Raw genomic sequence first — 24043 nt, forward strand, 5'->3', positions numbered from 1 at the left:
AGATCCACCGATAAAGGAACTCTGATATCCAAAGTCATTGCCATAGACTCGGATTCAGTGCACAACTCTCGGATCACGTACCAGTTTCTCCAGAACACTGATGCGACATTATTCAGCTTGGATCAGTACAACGGAGAGATTCGGACCATGAGAATGTTCAGTTACAGAGACTCGCGCCACCAGCGGCTGGTGGTGATCGCCAAGGACAACGGAGAGCCCGCGCTCTCTGCTACAGTCACCATCAAGCTGTCCACGGTGGAGACCGCCCTTAAAGCCTATGCTGACATGACTGAGGTGCCTTTGGAATATGACATCTTCTCAGATTTAAACCTGTATCTGGTGATCGGACTGGGCTCGGTGTCATTTCTGTTACTCATCACCATATTGGTCACCATCGTGCTGAAGTGTCAGAAAGCGAAGCCCAGCAAAGCGGCTCCTCCCTGTAGGAACAGTGTGATCAGCGAGAGGAACTCTACCATCGCGGATTCCACTCTGGTCTCCAATGATGCCTACTGGTACAGTTTATTTCTAGCTGAGACCAGGAAAGGAAAGCTGGTGGTCAGACAGCCGGTGCCAAAGGGGGCGAGATACATCGTGTCCAGTATACCGAGAAGCACAGGACTGACTGAGACCAGCGACTCCGCTGCATCTACTCTACAGGTAAGCAAAATTCTCGTTAATATTCAAAAAGTTATTAAAGTAACTAATAATGCAGAAAATATTTCGAATGAAAGTACAGAGGTGCTGGTCGTGGTCCTACATCATGGTACAGTATAGTCCGCGTAAGGACTTCCCACACTAACAATGACAGTTATGTTCCTTCAAACACAAATACGCTCTATTTTCACTCCACTATTCACATTCAAAATACGCTTTTTCTTTTTTCATGCTTTTTGCTGGTTTACAAATGTCCTTGCTTAACTCAACCTCCAATACGGTTGATTAAAAAAAGAAAAAAATGATAATAAAGCCAAAATGACCCCCCTAAAAACAACAAACAAAATATTCGTAAAAATAGATCAAACAAAACAATAACGCAAGACTATTCAATTTGGGCTCTGCATGTACAGATGAAACTCACTGAGCGTCGCTGTTGTCCTAGAAAAATGCTTATGCTTATATTCAGAGTCGCCATGACAGATTTTCATGATAAGAAAGCGCACAAAGGCGCACACAACAGCAGGAGCTTTGTCGGGTCCCTTATTTGTTTCTCTGTCCGTTTCCAAGATCAAGAGTTGTACCAATTTTTCAAACATTACAGAATGGAAGGGATTATAAAGTCACATCAGTGGAGGTATGTATCGATGCTTCTTATTTTCTCTGCTGTTTTGTACTCGGCGTCCGCTGTTACACATTATTCCATCCCCGAAGAAATGGAGGAAGGCTCTGTCGTCGCTAATTTAGCATCAGATTTGGGACTGGATGTGAAGACACTGAGCAGACGAAAAATGCGGCTCGATATTATATCAAACAAAAAATATCTCGATGTGAACAAGGAGACAGGAGAGCTCTACATATTAGAAAAGATGGATAGAGAATATCTTTGTAGTGTTAAAACAGCAACAACATGTTTTATCAAAATGGAAGTGACACTCGAAAATCCTGTGCGAATATTTAACATTGAAATTGAAATTGTGGATATAAACGATAATGCTCCCCAATTTCGGAGGGACACGATTCATCTGGACATTTCAGAATCTACTGCGGCCGGAGAGAGATTCTCGCTCAGTAACGCAGTAGACCCTGATATCGGATCGAATTCGATTAAAACCTATTACTTGAGTGAGAGTGCACATTTTGACATTGAAATACAAACAGGGAGGGACGGGTCAAAATTCGCTGATCTGATCCTTAAAAAGCCATTAGACAGAGAAGAACATGCGTCACATAATCTGATACTCACTGCTGTAGATGGAGGAGTCCCGGCGCGCTCTGGAACAGCAAGTATCATTGTGCGCGTACTGGACACGAATGACAACGCCCCTCAATTCGATAAAGACAGCTATACTATAAATCTAACAGAAAACTCACCAATTGGAAGTCTTGTTGTAAAATTAAACGCTACAGATAAAGATGAGGGCTCAAATTCAGATATAATGTACTCCTATAGTTTGTATACCTCGGAGAAAACGCAGCAGACATTCAGTCTGAATCCTGACAATGGTGAAATCAGAGTGAAAGAAATGATTAATTATGAGGATTTCAGGATCTATGACATGGAAATTATAGCAACAGATAAAGGAGCTAATAGTCTCTCTGGAAAGTGTAAAGTAAAGATTTTAATCACAGATATGAACGATAATCATCCTGAAATTTCTATCAAATCTTTCTCTAGTCCAGTTAAAGAGGATATACCTGTAAATACAGTAATTGCAGTTGTTAGTGTGAGTGATAAAGACTCTGGAGAAAATGGACAGGTAGATGTTCATATTTCTGATGATTTACCTTTTGCGCTCCAAGAATCATCAAATAATTATTATGAGTTAATAGTTTCAGAACCGTTAGACCGTGAAAAAGTCCCAGAATATGACATCACTATTACCGTGATTGACAGGGGCAACCCGCCGTTATCTGATAATGAAACTATAACTTTAGAGCTACTGGACGTGAACGACAATGTTCCTCAGTTCCCTCAGACATTCTACACGATACCTGTTATGGAGAATAACGCACCTGGAGCTTTACTGAGCTCTTTAACCGCTATAGACCCAGATCTCCACGAAAATCAGTATCTAGTTTATTTCATCATAGAGAAGGAAATAGTGAACACCTCCATGTCCATGTTGTTCTCCATGAATCCAGAGAACGGTAATCTTTACGCGCTAAAGACGTTTGACTATGAGATCGAGAAGGAGTTCCTTTTTCACATCGAGGCCAGAGACTCTGGTGTCCCTCCGCTCAGCAGTAACGTGACCGTTCACATTATTATCATGGATCAGAACGACAACACACCGCTTATAGTGTCTCCATGGCGCGCGCACGGCTCGGTGGTGGAGGAAAAGATCCCGAGATCCACCGATAAAGGAACTCTGATATCCAAAGTCATTGCCATAGACTCGGATTCAGTGCATAACTCTCGGATCACGTACCAGTTTCTCCAGAACACTGACGCAACATTATTCAGCTTGGATCAGTACAACGGAGAGATTCGGACCATGAGGATGTTCAGTTACAGAGACTCGCGCCACCAGCGGCTGGTGGTGATCGCCAAGGACAACGGAGAGCCCGCGCTCTCTGCTACAGTCACCATCAAACTGTCCACGGTGGAGACCGCCCTTAAAGCCTATGCTGACATGACTGAGGTGCCTTTGGAATATGACATCTTCTCAGATTTAAACCTGTATCTGGTGATCGGACTGGGCTCGGTGTCATTTCTGTTACTCATCACCATATTGGTCACCATCGTGCTGAAGTGTCAGAAAGCGAAGCCCAGCAAAGCGGCTCCTCCCTGTAGGAACAGTGTGATCAGCGAGAGGAACTCTACCATCGCGGATTCCACTCTGGTCTCCAATGATGCCTACTGGTACAGTTTATTTCTAGCCGAGACGAGGAAAGGAAAGCTGGTGGTCAGACAGCCGGTGCCAAAGGGGGCGAGATACATCGTGTCCAGTATACCGAGAAGCACAGGACTGACTGAGACCAGCGACTCCGCTGCATCTACTCTACAGGTAAGAAATAAAAATTAACTTTTTAGAGACAACTTAACTAGGTCATATCAGAAGCACTGTGAGCAGTATATTTTATTCACCCTGGAGAACTAACATCAACTTCTGAATGCATATTTTCGCTTATTTTTAACGCATTTGCATCGACAAAATGTTTAAGTTTCAGATGAAAATACTTTGGTAAAAAGATGAAATTGCATCCGACAACCATTATTTATTTATTTATTATTAAGCATATCTTAATTATGTGCCCATAATTGTTATCCTTGACGTTGTGACGTAATTTACAATCTATAGCCATTTAACATCTAAAGAAACAGTTTTAATTTCCAATATTGCGTTTTTTCAGAGTTTATAGGGATTTTATCAAAGCATCTTTATATGTACTTCGCAAACTAGTGCGCACAGCGTCGCTGTTCACCATCAAAGTGATTCTCTTCTTTATTCGTTCATCCTTACAGCCAACACTGATGACGTGTTGGCTTTGTTGGCTGAAAGCTGTATTCGCTCTTCTTGCAAGCACATTACAAAAACGCATTATTCTCCTTCCTGATATTCAAGTGGTAATATTTTCTTAACGAAATTCTCGCGTGCGATCTGCTTTGCGTTTCTCGGCCACTGGAATACAAATCGAAAAATGGATAGACGAATGGAAAGCCAGACTTTGAAAAGGTACGTGTTCGTCATCATTTTCATGTCCGTGCTAAACACAGCATCTTCTGTTACACACTACTCTATACCTGAGGAAATGGACGAGGGCTCTGTTGTATCTAATTTAGCTACTGATCTGGGATTAGATGTTAGAACGTTGAGTAGACGTAAGATTCGGCTTGACACTCTTGCGAATAAAAAGTATTTGGATATAAACAAAGAAACGGGAGAGCTGTTCATTGTGGAGAGAATTGACCGCGAGCACATTTGCACCACGAAGTCAGCAGCAACGTGTGTTCTTAAACTGGATGCCACGATTGAAAATCCTGTACGAATGTTTAATATTGAGTTGGAAATTCTTGACATCAATGACAATGCTCCGAATTTTAGAAGAGACACAATGCATTTGGACATCTCTGAGTCTACGCCTGTTGGAGAACGATTCTCTTTGAACAATGCCATTGATCCTGATATCGGGGTTAATTCAATAAAAACTTACTATCTCAGTGAAAGCGATTATTTTTCAGTCGAGATTCAGACCGGAAGGGATGGATCAAAATTCACTGATTTGATTCTGAAAAAAGCTTTGGATAGAGAAGAACAGGCCATCCATAATCTGGTACTCACTGCTGTAGATGGAGGAGTCCCGGCGCGCTCTGGAACAGCAAGTATCATTGTGCGCGTACTGGACACGAATGACAACGCCCCTCAATTCGATAAAGACAGTTATACTATAAATCTAACAGAAAACTCACCAATTGGAAGTCTTGTTGTAAAATTAAACGCTACAGATAAAGATGAGGGCTCAAATTCAGATATAATGTACTCCTATAGTTTGTATACCTCGGAGAAAACGCAGCAGACATTCAGTCTGAATCCTGACAATGGTGAAATCAGAGTGAAGGAAATGATTAATTATGAGGATTTCAGGATCTATGACATGGAAATTATAGCAACAGATAAAGGAGCTAATAGTCTCTCTGGAAAGTGTAAAGTAAAGATTTTAATCACAGATATGAATGATAATCATCCTGAAATTTCTATCAAATCTTTCTCTAGTCCAGTTAAAGAGGATATACCTGTAAATACAGTAATTGCAGTTGTTAGTGTGAGTGATAAAGACTCTGGAGAAAATGGACAGGTAGATGTTCATATTTCTGATGATTTACCTTTTGCGCTCCAAGAATCATCAGATAATTATTATGAGTTAATAGTTTCAGAACCGTTAGACCGTGAAAAAGTCCCAGAATATGACATCACTATTACCGTGATTGACAGGGGCAACCCGCCGTTATCTGATAATGAAACTATAACTTTAGAGCTACTGGACGTGAATGACAATGTTCCTCAGTTCCCTCAGACATTCTACACGATACCTGTTATGGAGAATAACGCACCTGGAGCTTTACTGAGCTCTTTAACCGCTATAGACCCAGATCTCCACGAAAATCAGTATCTAGTTTATTTCATCATAGAGAAGGAAATAGTGAACACCTCCATGTCCATGTTGTTCTCCATGAATCCAGAGAACGGTAATCTTTACGCGCTAAAAACGTTTGACTATGAGATCGAGAAGGAGTTCCTTTTCCACATCGAGGCCAGAGACTCTGGTGTCCCTCCGCTCAGCAGTAACGTGACCGTTCACATTATTATCATGGATCAGAACGACAACACACCGCTTATAGTGTCTCCATGGCGCGCGCACGGCTCGGTGGTGGAGGAAAAGATCCCGAGATCCACCGATAAAGGAACTCTGATAGCCAAAGTCATTGCCATAGACTCGGATTCAGTGCATAACTCTCGGATCACGTACCAGTTTCTCCAGAACACTGATGCGACATTATTCAGCTTGGATCAGTACAACGGAGAGATTCGGACCATGAGAATGTTCAGTTACAGAGACTCGCGCCACCAGCGGCTGGTGGTGATCGCCAAGGACAACGGAGAGCCCGCGCTCTCTGCTACAGTCACCATCAAACTGTCCACGGTGGAGACCGCCCTTAAAGCCTATGCTGACATGACTGAGGTGCCTTTGGAATATGACATTTTCTCAGATTTAAACCTGTATCTGGTGATCGGACTGGGCTCGGTGTCATTTCTGTTACTCATCACCATATTTGTCACCATCGTGCTGAAGTGTCAGAAAGCGAAGCCCAGCAAAGCGGCTCCTCCCTGTAGGAACAGTGTGATCAGCGAGAGGAACTCTACCATCGCAGATTCCACTCTGGTCTCCAATGATGCCTACTGGTACAGTTTATTTCTAGCCGAGACGAGGAAAGGAAAGCTGGTGGTCAGACAGCCGGTGCCAAAGGGGGCGAGATACATCGTGTCCAGTATACCGAGAAGCACAGGACTGACTGAGACCAGCGACTCCGCTGCATCTACTCTACAGGTAAGGGATGCCACACAATGAACGAAAAAGATAAATGCAATTATGGATAATTATTTAACGGCTATGAGACGTCGCTTTTTCAGGAGGAACTAGTTTGGGCTTGCGTAATTGCGCGTAGCATTCTTGTGTTAATGAATACACCTATTCATGAATAAATCTTTTCATTAACTAGATTTCAAGTCAGTTCAATGATGTTTCTCACTTTTCTACACGGCGTTGCAGTTTTTAATTGTCATGCAATAATCCGGTTACATGCAAACATGTAAATGTTTCTCGCTTTCAATGGGGATCATTTTTACATGCTTCAATAACCGGCAATGCATTGTGTTTTATTGTTACTTGTCACATTGTTTTATAAGGTAAACTGACATGCATTTTTTTATTTAATACAAATGATATTTAGAAGCGTTTTGAGCAATTGTGTATCCTTGCCATTTATTTTCAGATTTATATATTTAAGAAACGTGACAGTATTTCATTTCTGTGGTTTTCTAATTTTATTCTCTAAAGTGCACTCCCCGGTCCTGAGCGCAAAGAGTCGCTGTCCACCAAGAAAACGCATATTCAATCGCCATCTGCGGAATCGTAGTCGCCATTATTGTTTCTGACTCTGAGGACATCATTGCAATCTTTCTTTCAGGCAGTGCTATCCGCCCTCTCACATATTGGTCTATTTCTCGTTATCTTTTCAGACATTATATCGCGATTTTTTTTACTTCTTCTGAAAACACATTCACTGTCTGGATTCTTTCTTACTGCATTTGCACGAGAATCAATACAATGGAACCGAAAGCCCAGCTTTGGTCAAGGTACGTGTCTGTCTACATATTTCTAGCGGCTTTCTTTCAGGCATCACTAGCTGTTACTCACTACACTATTCCCGAGGAAATGGACGAAGGATCTGTGGTTGCAAATTTAGCGTCTGATTTGGGTCTGGACTTGAAGACTCTCAGTAAACGGAAAATGCGGTTGGATGTCGTCGCTAATAAAAGATATCTTGACGTTAACAAAGACACTGGCGAGTTGTACATTTTAGAAAGGATCGATAGAGAGAATATATGCCCATCAAAATCAGTCACAACATGTGTTATAAAAGTGGACGCTACATTAGAGAATCCTATTCGACTGTTTAATATTGAACTGGAAATAATGGACATAAATGATAATGCGCCACGATTCCGACGTGATACGATGTATCTGGATATATCAGAATCAACTGCAACTGGAGAGAGGTTTTCACTCACAAATGCTGTAGATCCTGACACAGGCTCGAACTCCATAAAGACATACTATCTAAGTGAGAGCGACCATTTTAGTATTGAGATTCAGACAGGACGAGACGGATCAAAGTTTGCCGACTTGATACTAAAAAAGCCATTAGACAGAGAAGAACATGCGTCACATAATCTGATACTCACTGCTGTAGATGGAGGAGTTCCTGCGCGCTCTGGCACGGTAGGTGTCATTGTGCGCGTACTGGACACGAATGACAACGCCCCTCAATTCGACAAAGACAGCTATACTATAAATCTAACAGAAAACTCACCAATTGGAAGCCTTGTCCTGAAATTAAATGCCTCAGATATCGATGATGGAACGAATTCAGATGTAGTGTACTCTTTTAGTCTATACACTTCAGAGAAAACGCAGCAGACATTCAGTCTGAATCCTGACAGTGGTGAAATCAGAGTGAAAGAAATGATTAATTATGAGGATTTCAGGATCTATGACATGGAAATCATAGCAACAGATAAAGGAGCTAATAGTCTCTCTGGAAAGTGTAAAGTAAAGATTTTAATCACAGATATGAACGATAATCATCCTGAAATTTCTATCAAATCTTTCTCTAGTCCAGTTAAAGAGGATATACCTGTAAATACAGTAATTGCAGTTGTTAGTGTGAGTGATAAAGACTCTGGAGAAAATGGACAGGTAGATGTTCATATTTCTGATGATTTACCTTTTGCGCTCCAGGAATCATCAGATAATTATTATGAGTTAATAGTTTCAGAACCGTTAGACCGTGAAAAAGTCCCAGAATATGACATCACAATTACCGTGATTGACAGGGGCAACCCGCCGTTATCTGATAATGAAACTATAACTTTAGAGCTACTGGACGTGAACGACAATGTTCCTCAGTTCCCTCAGACATTCTACACGATACCTGTTATGGAGAATAACGCACCTGGAGCTTTACTGAGCTCTTTAACCGCTATAGACCCAGATCTCCACGAAAATCAGTATCTAGTTTATTTCATCATAGAGAAGGAAATAGTGAACACCTCCATGTCCATGTTGTTCTCCATGAATCCAGAGAACGGTAATCTTTACGCGCTAAAGACGTTTGACTATGAGATCGAGAAGGAGTTCCTTTTCCACATCGAGGCCAGAGACTCTGGTGTCCCTCCGCTCAGCAGTAACGTGACCGTTCACATTATTATCATGGATCAGAACGACAACACACCGCTTATAGTGTCTCCATGGCGCGCGCACGGCTCGGTGGTGGAGGAAAAGATCCCGAGATCCACCGATAAAGGAACTCTGATATCCAAAGTCATTGCCATAGACTCGGATTCAGTGCACAACTCTCGGATCACGTACCAGTTTCTCCAGAACACTGATGCGACATTATTCAGCTTGGATCAATACAACGGAGAGATTCGGACCATGAGAATGTTCAGTTACAGAGACTCGCGCCACCAGCGGCTGGTGGTGATCGCCAAGGACAACGGAGAGCCCGCACTCTCTGCTACAGTCACCATCAAACTGTCCACGGTGGAGACCGCCCTTAAAGCCTATGCTGACATGACTGAGGTGCCTTTGGAATATGACATCTTCTCAGATTTAAACCTGTATCTGGTGATCGGACTGGGCTCGGTGTCATTTCTGTTACTCATCACCATATTGGTCACCATCGTGCTGAAGTGTCAGAAAGCGAAGCCCAGCAAAGCGGCTCCTCCCTGTAGGAACAGTGTGATCAGCGAGAGGAACTCTACCATCGCGGATTCCACTCTGGTCTCCAATGATGCCTACTGGTACAGTTTATTTCTAGCCGAGACGAGGAAAGGAAAGCTGGTGGTCAGACAGCCGGTGCCAAAGGGGGCGAGATACATCGTGTCCAGTATACCGAGAAGCACAGGACTGACTGAGACCAGCGACTCCGCTGCATCTACTCTACAGGTAAGAAATCGTTAATAATAAGATAACTTTGCTATGTCATTCGAAGTGATAAAGCTGCATCGACTCTACAGGTATGGAAAACCCTATAATAAACGAAAGGGCAAATTATGAACTTTTTTTTTCTGTTTAAGGGTAGGTTTCCTGAAGCATTCTGTAGGACGTTAGTCATAAGTAGGCCTACTTAATCACTATGCGGCGTTTCCTAAAATCATCATTATCTAAGCAGTACGTAAAAACGTTTGTAAATTAATGAGAGTCCATTATGTACAACTTGAACGTTTTATTCTCACATCTTTCACAGTTTGTCAGAGACAAGGAGAAATTGAATAAATTGTGTGTACATATATATATATACACTGTATATACAGTGATGTGAAAAAGTATTTGCTCCCATCCTGATTTCTTCTGTTTTTGTGTATATCTCACACTAAATTGTTTTAAAAATTCAAACAAAATCTAACATAAAATAAAGGCAATCTGAGTAAACACAAAATACAGTTTTTATATAATAATGTTATTTATTGAAGCAAAAAAGTTATCCAATACCAACTGGGCCTGTGTGAAAAAGTATCTGCCCCCTTAGTTACTAAATCCCCAAATCTATGAAACTGCATTAATAATGGGGTTCAGCTGGACTAGACACACCCAGACCTGATTACTGCCAGCCCTTTTCAATAAAATCAACACCTAAATAGGACTTTTTCAGCAGCATTAAGTTGGCTAAAAGGTCTCACCCAGTAGCACACTATGCCAAGGTCGAAATAAATTCCAGAAATGATGAGGAAAAAGGTGATTGAAATACATCAGTCTGGGAAGGGTTACAAAGCTATTTCAAAGGCTCTGGGACTCCAAAGAACCACAGTGAGAGCCATTATCTCCAAATGGAGAAAATGTGGCACAGTAGTGAACCTTCCCAGAAGTAGCTGACCTTCCAAAATTCCTCCAAGAGCACAGAGATTACTCATCCTGGAAGTCACAAAAAAGGCAAGGACAACATCCAAGGAACTGCAAGCCTCTCTCACATCAATAAAAGTCACTGTTCATGACTCCACTATCAGAAAGACACTGGACAAAAATGCCACCCATGGAAGAGTGGCAAGGTGAAAACCACTGCTAACCCAGAAGAATATTTAAGGCTCATCTGAATTTTGCCAAAACACACCTTGATGATCCTCAAATGTTTTGGGAGAATGTTCTGTGGACTGATGAGTCAAAAGTGGAACTGTTTGGGAGACAGGGGTCCCGTTACATCTGGTGTAAATCAAACACAGAATTCCACAAAAAGAACATCATACCTACGGTCAAGCATGGTGGTGATAGTGTGATGGTGTGGGGATGCTTTGCTGCTTCAGGGCCAGGATGACTTGTAGTAATTGAGGGAAACATGAATTCTGCTCTCTACCAGAAAATCCTAAAGGAGAACGTCCGGTCATCAGTCCGTTAGTTGAAGCTCAAGCGCAACTGGATTATGCAGCAAGACAGTGATCCAAAGCATAGGAGTAAGTCCACCTCTGGATGGCTCAAAAGAAGCACAATTAAAGTTTTGGAGTGGCCTAGTCAAAGTCTTGACTTGAACCCGATTGAGATGCTGTGGCTAAACGTTAAATGGGCAGTTCATGCTCGAAAACTCTCTAATGTGGCTGAACTTAATGTAGCAGTTCTGCAAAGAAGAGTGGGCCAAAATTTCACCACTGCGTTGTGAAAGACTGATCTCCAGTTATCGGAAGCATTGGTTGCTGTTGTTGCTGCTAAAGGTGGCACAACCAGCTATTAAGTTTAAGGGGGCAGTTGGTTTTTCACATGGGTGATAGAGGTGTTGGATAACCCTTTTGCTTCTATATATATATATATATATATATATATATATATATATATATATATATATATATATATATATATATATATATATATATTTGAAAACTATTTAGTGTTTACAGTACTCAGATTGCCTTTGTTTTATGTTATATCTCGTTTGAAGATCTAAAAGTAGTTAGTATGAAAAATACACAAAAACGGAAGAAACCAGGAAGGTGGCAATATAATTTTTCACATCACTGTGTGTATATATATATATATATATATATATATATATATATATATATATATATATATATGTTTTGATCATTGGAAAGTCATTGTACACTAGCCGGTGCCAAATAGGGAGAGATACATCGTGTCCAGTATACCGAGAAGCACAGGACTGACCGAGACCAGCGACTCCGCTGCATCTACGCTACAAGTTACTAGAACTGCGTTAAATAAATGATAAGTTTAAGTTCAGTTATCATCCTAAAATAGAGAGTACTTCATTATTTTTTTCTCAGTTTTCATTTTTTTAGTTAACCTATTAAAGTGCTCTGAATATGAAGAATATTTTCATTTTATGGCAAGTTATCTTGACTAAGGGCTATATAATTTAGTCATTCTCCACTACATACACAACGTGTCGCTGTGCCCCAACAAAACTGATGGTTCGTCCATTTATTTATTTATTTATTGTCTCGTCGCCATGACAGTTCGTTGTCACCGGCGTGTCTTTTCGAAACGCGTGCGGGGATGCAAGTGCTTATGTTGGCTTTTCCTATTGAACAATAATGTAATATTTCCTCAGACAGCTGGCGAAAAGCAAGTCTAGGTTGTGATCAACTAAGTGTCCTGCGTTAGTGATCATCACTTAGGATAATTGTGTTTTGAGCTTATAAAGACACACGACTCACCGAAAGAATGGAGGCGCAGCCCAGGATGGAATATATTGCGACATTTCTTCTGCTTTCTGCGGTCGTTAACATCGCGTCTTCTGTCACCCATTATTCTATTCCGGAGGAGATGGAGGTAGGCTCTGTGGTTGCTAATTTGGCCGCCGATTTAGGAATCGATGTGCAGACACTGGGAAGTCGAAAAATCAGGTTAGATATCCTTGCAAATAAGAAATACCTGGATGTGAACAAAGACACTGGCGAGCTGCTTATTTTGGAGCGCATTGATCGAGAATATATCTGTACATCTAAAACAGTGTGTTATTTAAAAATGGAAGTCATACTGGAGAACCCAGTTCGTATATTTAACATTGAATTGGAAATTATGGATATTAACGACAACGCGCCGTATTTTCGTCGGGACACGATTAATTTGGACGTCTCTGAATCTACTTCTGTTGGCGAGAGGTTTTCACTCAGTAATGCTGTTGATCCTGATATTGGTTCAAATTCGATTAAAAGTTATCATTTGAGTGAAAGCGCAAATTTTGATATTCAAGTACAGACAGGGAGGGATGGTTCAAAATTTGCTGATTTGATACTGAAAAAATCATTAGATCGCGAAGAACAGGCCATCCATAATCTGATACTCACTGCTGTAGATGGAGGAGTCCCGGCGCGCTCTGGAACAGCAAGTATCATTGTGCGCGTACTGGACACGAATGACAACGCCCCTCAATTCGATAAAGACAGTTATACTATAAATCTAACAGAAAACTCACCAATTGGAAGTCTTGTTGTAAAATTAAACGCCACAGATAAAGACGAGGGCTCAAATGCAGCTATTACTTATTCTTTTAGTCTGTATACTTCAGAGAAAACGCAGAAAACTTTTGAATTAAACCCAAACAGTGGTGAAATCAGAGTGAAAGAAATGATTAATTATGAGGATTTCAGGATCTATGACATGGAAATTATAGCAACAGATAAAGGAGCTAATAGTCTCTCTGGAAAGTGTAAAGTAAAGATTTTAATCACAGATATGAATGATAATCATCCTGAAATTTCTATCAAATCTTTCTCTAGTCCAGTTAAAGAGGATATACCTGTAAATACAGTAATTGCAGTTGTTAGTGTGAGTGATAAAGACTCTGGAGAAAATGGACAGGTAGATGTTCATATTTCTGATGATTTACCTTTTGCGCTTAAAGAATCATCAGATAATTATTATGAGTTAATAGTTTCAGAACCGTTAGACCGTGAAAAAGTCCCAGAATATGACATCACTATTACCGTGATTGACAGGGGCAACCCGCCGTTATCTGATAATGAAACTATAACTTTAGAGCTACTGGACGTGAACGACAATGTTCCTCAGTTCCCTCAGACATTCTACACGATACCTGTTATGGAGAATAACGCACCTGGAGCTTTACTGAGCTCTTTAACCGCTATAGACCCAGATCTCCACGAAAATCAGTATCTAGTTTATTTCATCATAGAGAAGGAAATAGTGAACACCTCCATGTCCATGTTGTTCTCCATGAATCCAGAGAACGGTAATCTTTACGCGCTAAAAACGTTTGACTATGAGATCGAGAAGGAGTTCCTTTTCCACATCGAGGCCAGAGACTCTGGTGTTCCTCCGCTCAGCAGTAACGTGACCGTTCACATTATTATCATGGATCAGAACGACAACACACCGCTTATAGTGTCTCCATGGCGCGCGCACGGCTCGGTGGTGGAGGAAAAGATCCCGAGATCCACCGATAAAGGAACTCTGATATCCAAAGTCATTGCCATAGACTCGGATTCAGTGCATAACTCTCGGATCACGTACCAGTTTCTCCAGAACACTGACGCAACATTATTCAGCTTGGATCAATACAACGGAGAGATTCGGACCATGAGAATGTTCAGTTACAGAGACTCGCGCCACCAGCGGCTGGTGGTGATCGCCAAGGACAACGGAGAGCCCGTGCTCTCTGCAACAGTCACCATCAAACTGTCCACGGTGGAGACCGCCCTTAAAGCCTATGCTGACATGACTGAGGTGCCTTTGGAATATGACATCTTCTCAGATTTAAACCTGTATCTGGTGATCGGACTGGGCTCGGTGTCATTTCTGTTACTCATCACCATATTGGTCACCATCGTGCTGAAGTGTCAGAAAGCGAAGCCCAGCAAAGCGGCTCCTCCCTGTAGGAACAGTGTGATCAGCGAGAGGAACTCTACCATCGCGGATTCCACTCTGGTCTCCAATGATGCCTACTGGTACAGTTTATTTCTAGCCGAGACGAGGAAAGGAAAGCTGGTGGTCAGACAGCCGGTGCCAAAGGGGGCGAGATACATCGTGTCCAGTATACCGAGAAGCACAGGACTGACTGAGACCAGCGACTCCGCTGCATCTACTCTACAGGTAGGCTTATATATACCGTCCCATGTTGAGCAGGTAAACTAGTCTTTCTAAGAAGTCAAACAACAAAGAAAGTCTCAACTTAAATACTTCAACACACTTTTACATTTCAACTACTGTCCAAACACTTTCTAACAGATGGTGCTGATTTCTTTGTTCACTTCGTCCACTGTTCTTTCTGTGGTAATCTTATAGTCTTTGCCTTTCAATTGAAGATTCACTGTTTTCCGCTTCCCATCTTGTATGGGGTCATTAAGGTTAAACTTAAGCTCAACTCTTTGCTTTATTTGCGTCACTTACCGAAGGTGATATTTCTACAGTTCTTGGTACTTCTTCTCTTTTACGCTCAAATTGCGCATTGCATGTTTGTTTGTTTTTAATTAACACAAAGCAATTCTTCTCTTTTCATTTGTAGTCACTTGTGCATTCTTTTTTTACGTATTCAAAGTTCTACACTACTGGAGATAAATATTCACACTTATGAGGCTTTTTCCTTTAATATGTTTAATGTGAATATTTGTTGTCTTTCTTAGGAGCATGAATCTACAGCCCCATATTCTCTTGTTGTTCTTACTGTATTCTCAGCTGCCTGCTGGCTGAGCTGCCATGTGAGAGACATCATTTGCAAGTGTAAATTTGTGCGAGCAGGTTACGTGATGTGTTGCTTCTCTCTCTCAGTGCAGGGTGACCTACTTTCCAGACCTGCTGTTTTTGATGTTTCGCCTGCAGTTCTGATGCCCATAAGCCTGATTTATTCATATCTTTAGCTCATGCTTTGATAAATGTGTCCATAATCTCTTTATTTTGTAACAATGTCACTGTTGACCCCTTCAAAACATCTACAACAGGGGTGTCAAACTTGGTTCCTGGAGGGCCACAGTCCAGCAGAGTTTAGCTCCAACCCTAATTAAACACACCTGAAGCAGCTAATCAAGGTCTTCAGGAGTGCTTGAAGATTACAAGGAGGCATTCTGGAGCAGGGCTGGAACTAAACTCTGCAGTGCTGCGGCCCTCCAGGAACTGAGTTTGACACCCCTGATCTTCAAGATAACTGACACAGGAGAGTGAATAATGTCTCCAGAAAAGTAATTGTACAATTATTTCACAGTTAAAAATGTCTTAATGTCATTGCATGATACCAAAATATTAAACCAAATGGCACTTATTTAGAAGAAAACAAGATACAGTCGCACAAGCACACTTTTCAAGCATAACATTTCACCAAAAAGTTTGTTCATGGATGAAATTCTGTAAAAATAGATGTAAAGTTCAAAATAAAGACAAAAAGTATTTGGAAACTTTATGTTTTTCAAACACACGGGTTGAGAGTGAATGTGCTGAACTCCACCTGTGGTTACTCTGCTAGGACACCTGTGTGATCTTGAGGGGAACATCTACATCAAACATCTACTAAAATCACCAAGACACCAGCTGATTACAAGTCATTGAGAAAAAATGACTAAAAAAGTGTAGTTCTGAGAAAAGCCCCATCAGCATTTGAGCGTAAATGACACTTGCTTTGATATTTTTAGTCGAATGCATGATATTCATACATTTTTACGTGTCCAAATACTTCTTGGGGCCACTGTATCTTTTTGATTAGCTGTCCATTAGTTTATTCTGGAGTAAATAAGTCAAGCCTGATGTTTTGCATAGTTAAAAATGACATCATATTCCTGAAGCTGTTATACGAGTCAAGTTGAATGATCAGGCATTTCTAAATAGCATTCGATAACTTGTTCTAATTTGTTAGAGTGTCTTCTGAAGGACAGGTAAGTCATTGACAGATAAAATGAGAGAAATTATCCAAATGAGACACTTTGTGACACCTCTGTTTTATCCAGCTATTTCTCTAATTTCTCAAAATAAATATTCTAAACTGGTTGATTTCTCTGCTTCTCGTGGTTGAAAATGTGATGTCTGTTTTACCATTTATTAAACATTATTCTTTTGTGTCTCAGGTTACCTGGTGTTCATGATAAGAGGACAATGAGTTACCTTACTAATCTCTTTTCTTGTCTTGATTATCCACTGCAGATCTTCATTCACTGTAGAAAACAAGCATAAACTGACTATGAGTAGTTGTAATGAATAAGATTAGCACAGATTGATTTAAACCTTATGTTTTGTTGATAGACAAGTGCTATAACATCTCTATCCTCTGAAATGTCATAATTCATCAGTAACCTAAACATTGAAATGTGTCTTCTGTTTTTGTTTCCGTTCTAAAGTACTCAAAATGAACGAGGTCCTTCCCGCGCTGGAGGTATGCAGCACTGACTTCATTTTTCTTTCGATTTCTGGAACGTCTGATCCAAGCGCCCTTTTGACCTTTACTGAAATACGTATATGTGGCTCTCTGTGTTTCTCTTTGTGGTTGGTGGTTTTTGTCAGTGGCGTTTGCCTTGTCTTGTTGTAGGAGGAGCCAAGGAACCAATTTATATCGAATTCATATCATCTCTATTCCCTAAGGCCTTTTCTTTATCACACAGTTTCAGAAAAATGCATTAACAAGTCAGTTTGACACTACAGTGCAGTCTCACTTGGTTTTCTGAGCCTTTTAGATGTACAGGCTGCTAGATTTAAACTTTGCAGTCTTTATATTCACTGTGTGCGTAATTAATCACACTTGTGGAACTTGATTGAAATCCCTAAAACGGATGTGCTTTTCCTTACTACAAATGATTTTGGAATACAGCCTCACAAAACCCTTAATAAACACCTGTGACCTGTGTTATAACAGTGTAATAACAGTGTGTGTGGTTTGATTGACAGCGGCTGGGGAGTCAAAAGTTGCTCTTCTAAACTTGCCCTGCTCTAATAAATGACTGAATCAGTTAAAGGGTTTGTTCACTCAAGAATGAGAATTCTGTCATCATTTACTCACTCTCATCTCGTTTCAAACCCTTATGACTTACTTTCCTCCGTTCAACACAAAAGGAGATGTTAGTTTAGTAATCTTTTCAGTAAAAAAAAAACAACAAAAAAAACTTACATTTCGTTGTGTTTCTTACACCGAACTGTCATAAGGCTTTAGAATACTTGAGATACAGCACAGGAGTTGTATGGACTAATATTATGTTTATTTCATACATACATATACTGTATATTTCATTTGTGGGGCTCGACAACATAAGTCTCATTGTAAAGAAAAAAGCAACCTTGACTATAGCGTCTCTTTTGTGTTTCACGGACTGTAGAAAGTCAGGTTTGGAAAGACAAGAATTTAAAGGAATATTCCAGGTTCAGTAGAAGTTAAGCTCAATCGACAGCATTTGTGGCATAATGTTGATTACCACAAAAATGTATTTCAACTCATCCCTCCTTTTAAAAAATTAATAAATAAATAAAAAGCAAACATCGAGGTTACAGTGAGGCACTTACAATGGAAGTGCACAATGGATCAAGTTGGGTTCTGAACTCGCGACTGCATTGGTACAGCTAGTAAAAACATGCATCAAACATCCACACCAACCCAGCCTTGTTTTTTTTGTTTTTTAGATATGCAGCCAATAATCTACAAACAAGGAAATCTTAAATAATGCCTAAACCAAAGACTCTGCTAACTAAATTCAGCTGACTCTATATATGTGTTAACGGACTATGATAATGGCCTACTCGGACAACACCTTGTTTCCTAGAGCTGGCAGAAAATACTCAAAACAGACACAAGCAGCGTATCTATCAACCACAAATATCAACCATATATATATAATACAATATTGAGCAGCAGCTGTAGGAGTTGCATTGGTGTGACGTCACCTACCCTCTTCCAGTGATTGGCTAGAGGAGGAGCAGACGATCAAGAACTAGTGGACCAATAGGGATGCAAAACGCCCCCTGATTTACATGAAACTCTACTCACAAGTTTTGGAAAACCAAGCGCAGAACTTAGAAACAAAAACAAAGAAAAATACAGCGTAAGCGTACAAAAAAATGAAAACATGAGCAAAATGGTCAGAGAGCACAAAAAACAGTAATATAACCAAGGAAAACATGATTTTGTTTGCAATTCTGATGACTTTGCTTTAATTTTTCTGTTGTTTTTTTTTGCAGCATATTTTAAATGTGTTTATATATTTTTGATTCATGCTTGTTATTTTTTGATCTGCGCTAATTATTTTGATCTGCGCTTTTTATTTATTTTTGTGCTTGTTCTTTTTTGATTCACGCTTATTATTTTAATTCACGCTTATTATTTTTGGATCTGTGACCGCAATACTTTTGATGGGATTTTGATCCCGTGGTATATTATTTATCGTCATTTTTACAGTCGTTTTATGGTTTGTTGACATTACACCATCATGGCATTGAAGCTGTATAATTGGCCATAACTTTACACAGATGCGGTTAGTAAGTTTAGGTTAGTTATCACACTAAAATCATATTTACACGCATATTGTTTACGTCTTGTGGCTATACTTTTGAAACAGTGAGTATTTTAACGTTTACTGATTGGCCACATTCACTTCCATTGTAAGTGCCTCACTGTATCTTCGATTTTTGCTTGTTTTAAAGAAAACGAGGGATGAGTCGAAATACATTTTTTGTGGTAATCAACATTATGCCACAAATGCTGTTGATTTACCTTAACTTGTACTGAACCCAGAATATTCCTTTAAGAATAAAGATGACAGAATTTTCATTATTTGGTGAACAGTTTTGTTAAACATGTTTTTAGCAAACATGGCTCTATTGCATGATGTGGGTTTTAATGATATATGTACTGATCGTTCATTTACTAAACATCATAATGAATTCCTCAGCCTGTTTGTTGGATGGTCTGTCTATGTGTTTGAATGGTTGGTGAATTGACTGGTGGATTCCACATACACATACTGGTTCTGTTGAATTTCTTTTCACACAAGATTCGACGTGATGGGAAACGAATTACAACAACCACCTATTTTTCAGCTTGTTGCCCTTCCATCTCCCCCACAATGTTACCTCACCTAATATCTGAGCATGGTTCACATTGATCGATCCACCCACACCACCTGTCAATCAAACCAAGGTTCCACCTTCTGTTTTGCCTGAAGCCTTTTATTTGAGTGACAGGCCTTGGTTGCATGAGACATGTTCAGAGTCTGGCCCATCACAAAGAGAAGAAAGTCATAAGTCTCTTAGCCTCTCACCATCCACTTTTTCTCTCTTGCTGTCAGGCATCCACGACCACCAGCAGCAGTTCCACCTGAGGACCACCGCAACCGTTTAAGAAAGTCCCTGCACATCTGTCCACCTGCATCCACCCTACAGAGGCGACAACAACACGTCCATCTTCACCTCAACGTTTGGAGAGTTTTGAAGAATCGCCCTCGCTTTGAGTTCTCTTCCCCAACAAGTTCATGGACAATCTGACCCTTCGGATATTAAGAGATTCTCTTACACCTGACCAGTCAGGATTGGACTTGGACTGGGTCTGTGAGTGCACACACACAAACATACACATTTACTTGGCTATCTAAATAGTGACATACCATAGACTTCTTTTGACTAACTGTAATCCACACCCTACCACCAAAAGAAACCTTTTTGCATTTTTAGATTTGAAAAAAAGTATTATTTAATGCATGTATCGTTTTTACAATTGAAGACTTCTCCTCATTTCACAAAAAGAGGTTTTGTCAGTTTTAGCCGCCACAATTTTACTCCCAAATTATACCTCCAAACGGCACAGCTCATGTCTTTATCAACAAACTCCTGTAAAATCAGTATGCTTGTGTTTGCATGTTTCAGCTGCACATTAGATCATTCTTACATTTAATCACTGATAAATACATTGCAGAGAGAAATGATCAGAACACATTCACATGAACTGGAACGGACATTAAGTGATATTAAACGAGTACAAATGATTGAAATGATGGAGCTATAAAGGAAAGATGAACTGAGTTTGGACCTTGAAAGCTTCCCTTTTCCTTTTCCTCTTCTGCTATCAAAATAATGCAAGTATTATCCAGTATATACAGAGTAGGTCACAGCAAAAGCTGTTTGTTGTGCTGTGTATGTCACTGCTTTTGTCTGTCGTATTGTATTATGTCTGTGTTGTGTCAGTATTTTTTTCTATATGTAAAGATACAAAGTTAAATCTAAGCACTGATCTGGCACACAAAGAGTTAAGAATGGAGTACTGTTGTAAATAGGATCTTTCCTGATTTTATCTGCCATTCTCATAGCATTTTGGGCTTAGTGGAGTCTGTGAAATCACCATGACAACACACTGCTTCCTCTATGGTGTCAGTTGACAAATGCAGACAAAGCACAGTGATGTCATAGTGCAAAGGATTTGAAGGTCAGAAATGTTGCAGAGACAATGAGTTTAGGAGATTTTTCTCTCTTTCTCTCTCTGTTTATTATATCTCAGATAAAACCTACCCTACTGAGATGAATGCATCTTTATTATTAATCAGCGAGTTCCTCCTGTCTTATAGCAAAAGCGCTTTTAGAGATGGAGACTCTACATCAAACAGGGCCAAAAATGGCTTTTCAGTCCAACAGATATTTCAGCCTTCACTACATCTTTAAAATGAGCCCAAATTTAATCCTTAAAGTGTAAATAGCATTCAATAAGAAGTGATTATGTCTCTATTTCAAAAGGACCTATATTAGGCTATATTCAGCCACGTGAAAGGTTTTGCTCACATGATCAAATAAGATTTAAATCTGGCTGCACTGTTCTTTAATTAGATTCCCATTGTTTTGTGATGGAAAAACAGACTGGCTACATGTAGTGTAGTTACACACTGGATTATCAATGGTGTCGGATGACTTTGCATTGTTATAACACTACACAAGATTGCAGAAGTTTACTTTGATTACTTATATATTTACTGCCTACATAGTTTTTTTAATCTGATATTGTAGAATGTGTTTACGGTTCATGACGTGGCTTTACCACTTAAAAAAAAAGACAATATAGCAAAAAAGGTGAAACTACAATGTGCATCATTTTTTCATTTCTTAAATGCCTTGTCAACAAGATTATGTATTAACTTTAAAATGGCTGCTTTTTATTATTGATATTTTCTATTTGCTAGTTATAACAGTGGTACAATATATGTATGTTAATGTTTTGGTTACAGTGAACACTATGGTATTGTTGTTTTTCTGATATTTTCAGCCTTCTTGAAATGTAATTTATGGTTAAGACAATAATCATATCTTAAAGGGTTTGATGGCTTCCCCAGGCAGGTCAACAGGTCAAAATATCTGGGTATCAGTGTAAAGACCAGCTCTGGTACAGCGTGTGTATTGACCAAGACGTACATTCTGTACAAAGCTATGAATATATTAACACAATTAGACATCTTATAATTTCCGTTTAAGAGGAATAAATGACGGATGTTTACATGTGACCTTTTAAAACAGGCCACAGTAGATTCAAAGACACTTAAAAGGTGGTGTAATAGCTGATTCACAGCATTGGCTAATTCTCAGACATGAGCAGTGTTTTAAAATAATCATTATTTAAGTCAACCGACGAGAACTAGAGCTACATTTCTAGTAGATTGCTAAAATTCAAAGGTGTTTTCTGTGATTGTATATATGAAAGAGAGCTGAGAGCATGAGGGAGCGTTTGATCAGTGAGCGCAGCTAGAAGTGGGTCACTCCTCTCTCTCTCTCCCTGCTCAGGAAAGCAGCTAAAATTCATTGAACCAAAAGCCTCATTTTGGCCTGCTATTTATAGGTGGCTTGTTCAAAAAGCACAGGACGGCCCTTTCATGGTTGTAGGCCATCTCGTATGCCCTCTAGTCCCTAATGCCTCTTTCTCTGCTGTCCAGTGAATAAAAAAGGACTACAAGAACATATTGTGTTCACTTAATGCAGTTATTCTATTGCATTTCTCTACTTGCATTTGTGCTCTTAAGCAGACAAACTGACTTTCTAAAGCATACATGATCTGCCTGGGAGAAAACTCACAAGACCCTCTTTGCTCATGATTATCTGCTGATACATTTGTACTGCATATTAACTGGATCAAAACCTCACAGACAATAGTGAGAGATTTCTTTCATTTTCCATATAATTCTGAACTACATAAAATGTGTTGGTACATTGCATTTGTAATGTGTTTTTTCTGCTTTTGTTACTTTTGCTAATATGAGCAGCAATCAGCCTGTGGACTAGCAGAGATGGAGTAAAAAAATATATATATATATATATATATATATATATATATATATATATATATATAAATGTGTTTGTACATTTATACTGTTTACATTATTATCTTTTAAATAGCTAGAGAAAGATAAGATTAATCTATGTAAACTGTAGAATCAAGTGGCTCAATGTGCACTGTAATCTCTTTGCTTGCATGACTGTCAGCTGTGTGTCTGAGTTTGGTTTTGTTTGGAGGAGTTAATGGGTAAAGATGAGGTCATCTCTGCAGATGACATAATGCAGATCCCAGATGAGCCTTTTCTTTTAGATTAAAACTCATGACAAAACCATACTCAAATGATCATCTCAAACTCTCTGATTACTAAATCTGTGTCTATTTCTCTCTTCTTCTGTTAATACTAAAAAAAATAAACAATAAAAGATTTGAAATGCTGTCCTGGCTGGATCAGTGATGTGGATCAGAAATAAAGCATCTCTTTTCCTCTTGACCCAGATTTTTTTCTCCCCTGTCTTACAGCATATAGAGACTGCAGCACACACACACACACACACACACACACACACACACACACACACACACACACACAGCACCAGCCTGCTGCAGAGAGGGCCTCACAATGCTGGTTTCTAGGCAACGGGAGCCTGTCTCTTGGCGACCGAATGAAAGACAGAAGGTTAGTTAAGGGGGGGGAAAGAATCATAATTTAGAAGGAATTATAAAGATACGGATGACAAAATCAAAAAGTATAAATAAAAACCAGAGTACTGTTACTGGGGTTTCTTTGCTACCCCCTCCCTTCTCTCACGCTTCCCTGTGGAGACCGCAGTGTTCAGCACCACAGACAGCGACCGCCTCTCCGAAGGTCCGTTGCCACGGTAACGGGCTGCAGGTGGGGAGGGGGTGCATGATGCAGGC

General features: G+C 39.9%; 1 protein-coding gene across 1 annotated transcript; it reads left to right on the top strand.

Annotated features, from left to right (window-relative positions):
* The first annotated feature begins 1147 nt into the window (after window positions 1-1147).
* LOC127413146 (protocadherin Fat 4-like) lies at window positions 1148-23615 on the top strand. The gene is made up of 6 exons (XM_051650028.1): window positions 1148-3668; window positions 4411-6708; window positions 7558-9891; window positions 12052-12130; window positions 12587-15006; window positions 20166-23615. The coding sequence occupies exons 1-6, from the start codon at window positions 1263-1265 to the stop codon at window positions 20196-20198; spliced, it is 9570 nt and encodes a 3189-aa protein (XP_051505988.1). The 5' UTR covers window positions 1148-1262; the 3' UTR covers window positions 20199-23615.
* The last annotated feature ends 428 nt before the right edge of the window (window positions 23616-24043 follow it).

Source organism: Myxocyprinus asiaticus, chromosome 22 (genome assembly GCF_019703515.2).
Source record: "Myxocyprinus asiaticus isolate MX2 ecotype Aquarium Trade chromosome 22, UBuf_Myxa_2, whole genome shotgun sequence".
In the NCBI taxonomy this organism is placed as follows: Eukaryota; Metazoa; Chordata; class Actinopteri; order Cypriniformes; family Catostomidae; genus Myxocyprinus; species Myxocyprinus asiaticus.

Excerpts from the sequence above, each read along its gene's own strand:
- LOC127413146 (XM_051650028.1), top strand. The coding sequence starts at position 1,263 with ATGGAAGGGATTATAAAGTCACATCAGTGGAGGTATGTATCGATGCTT. Across the intron at positions 9,892-12,051 it reads CCGCTGCATCTACTCTACAG|GGAGAGATACATCGTGTCCA; the intron begins GTAAGAAATCGT and ends GGTGCCAAATAG. Across the intron at positions 12,131-12,586 it reads CCGCTGCATCTACGCTACAA|CTTATAAAGACACACGACTC; the intron begins GTTACTAGAACT and ends TTGTGTTTTGAG.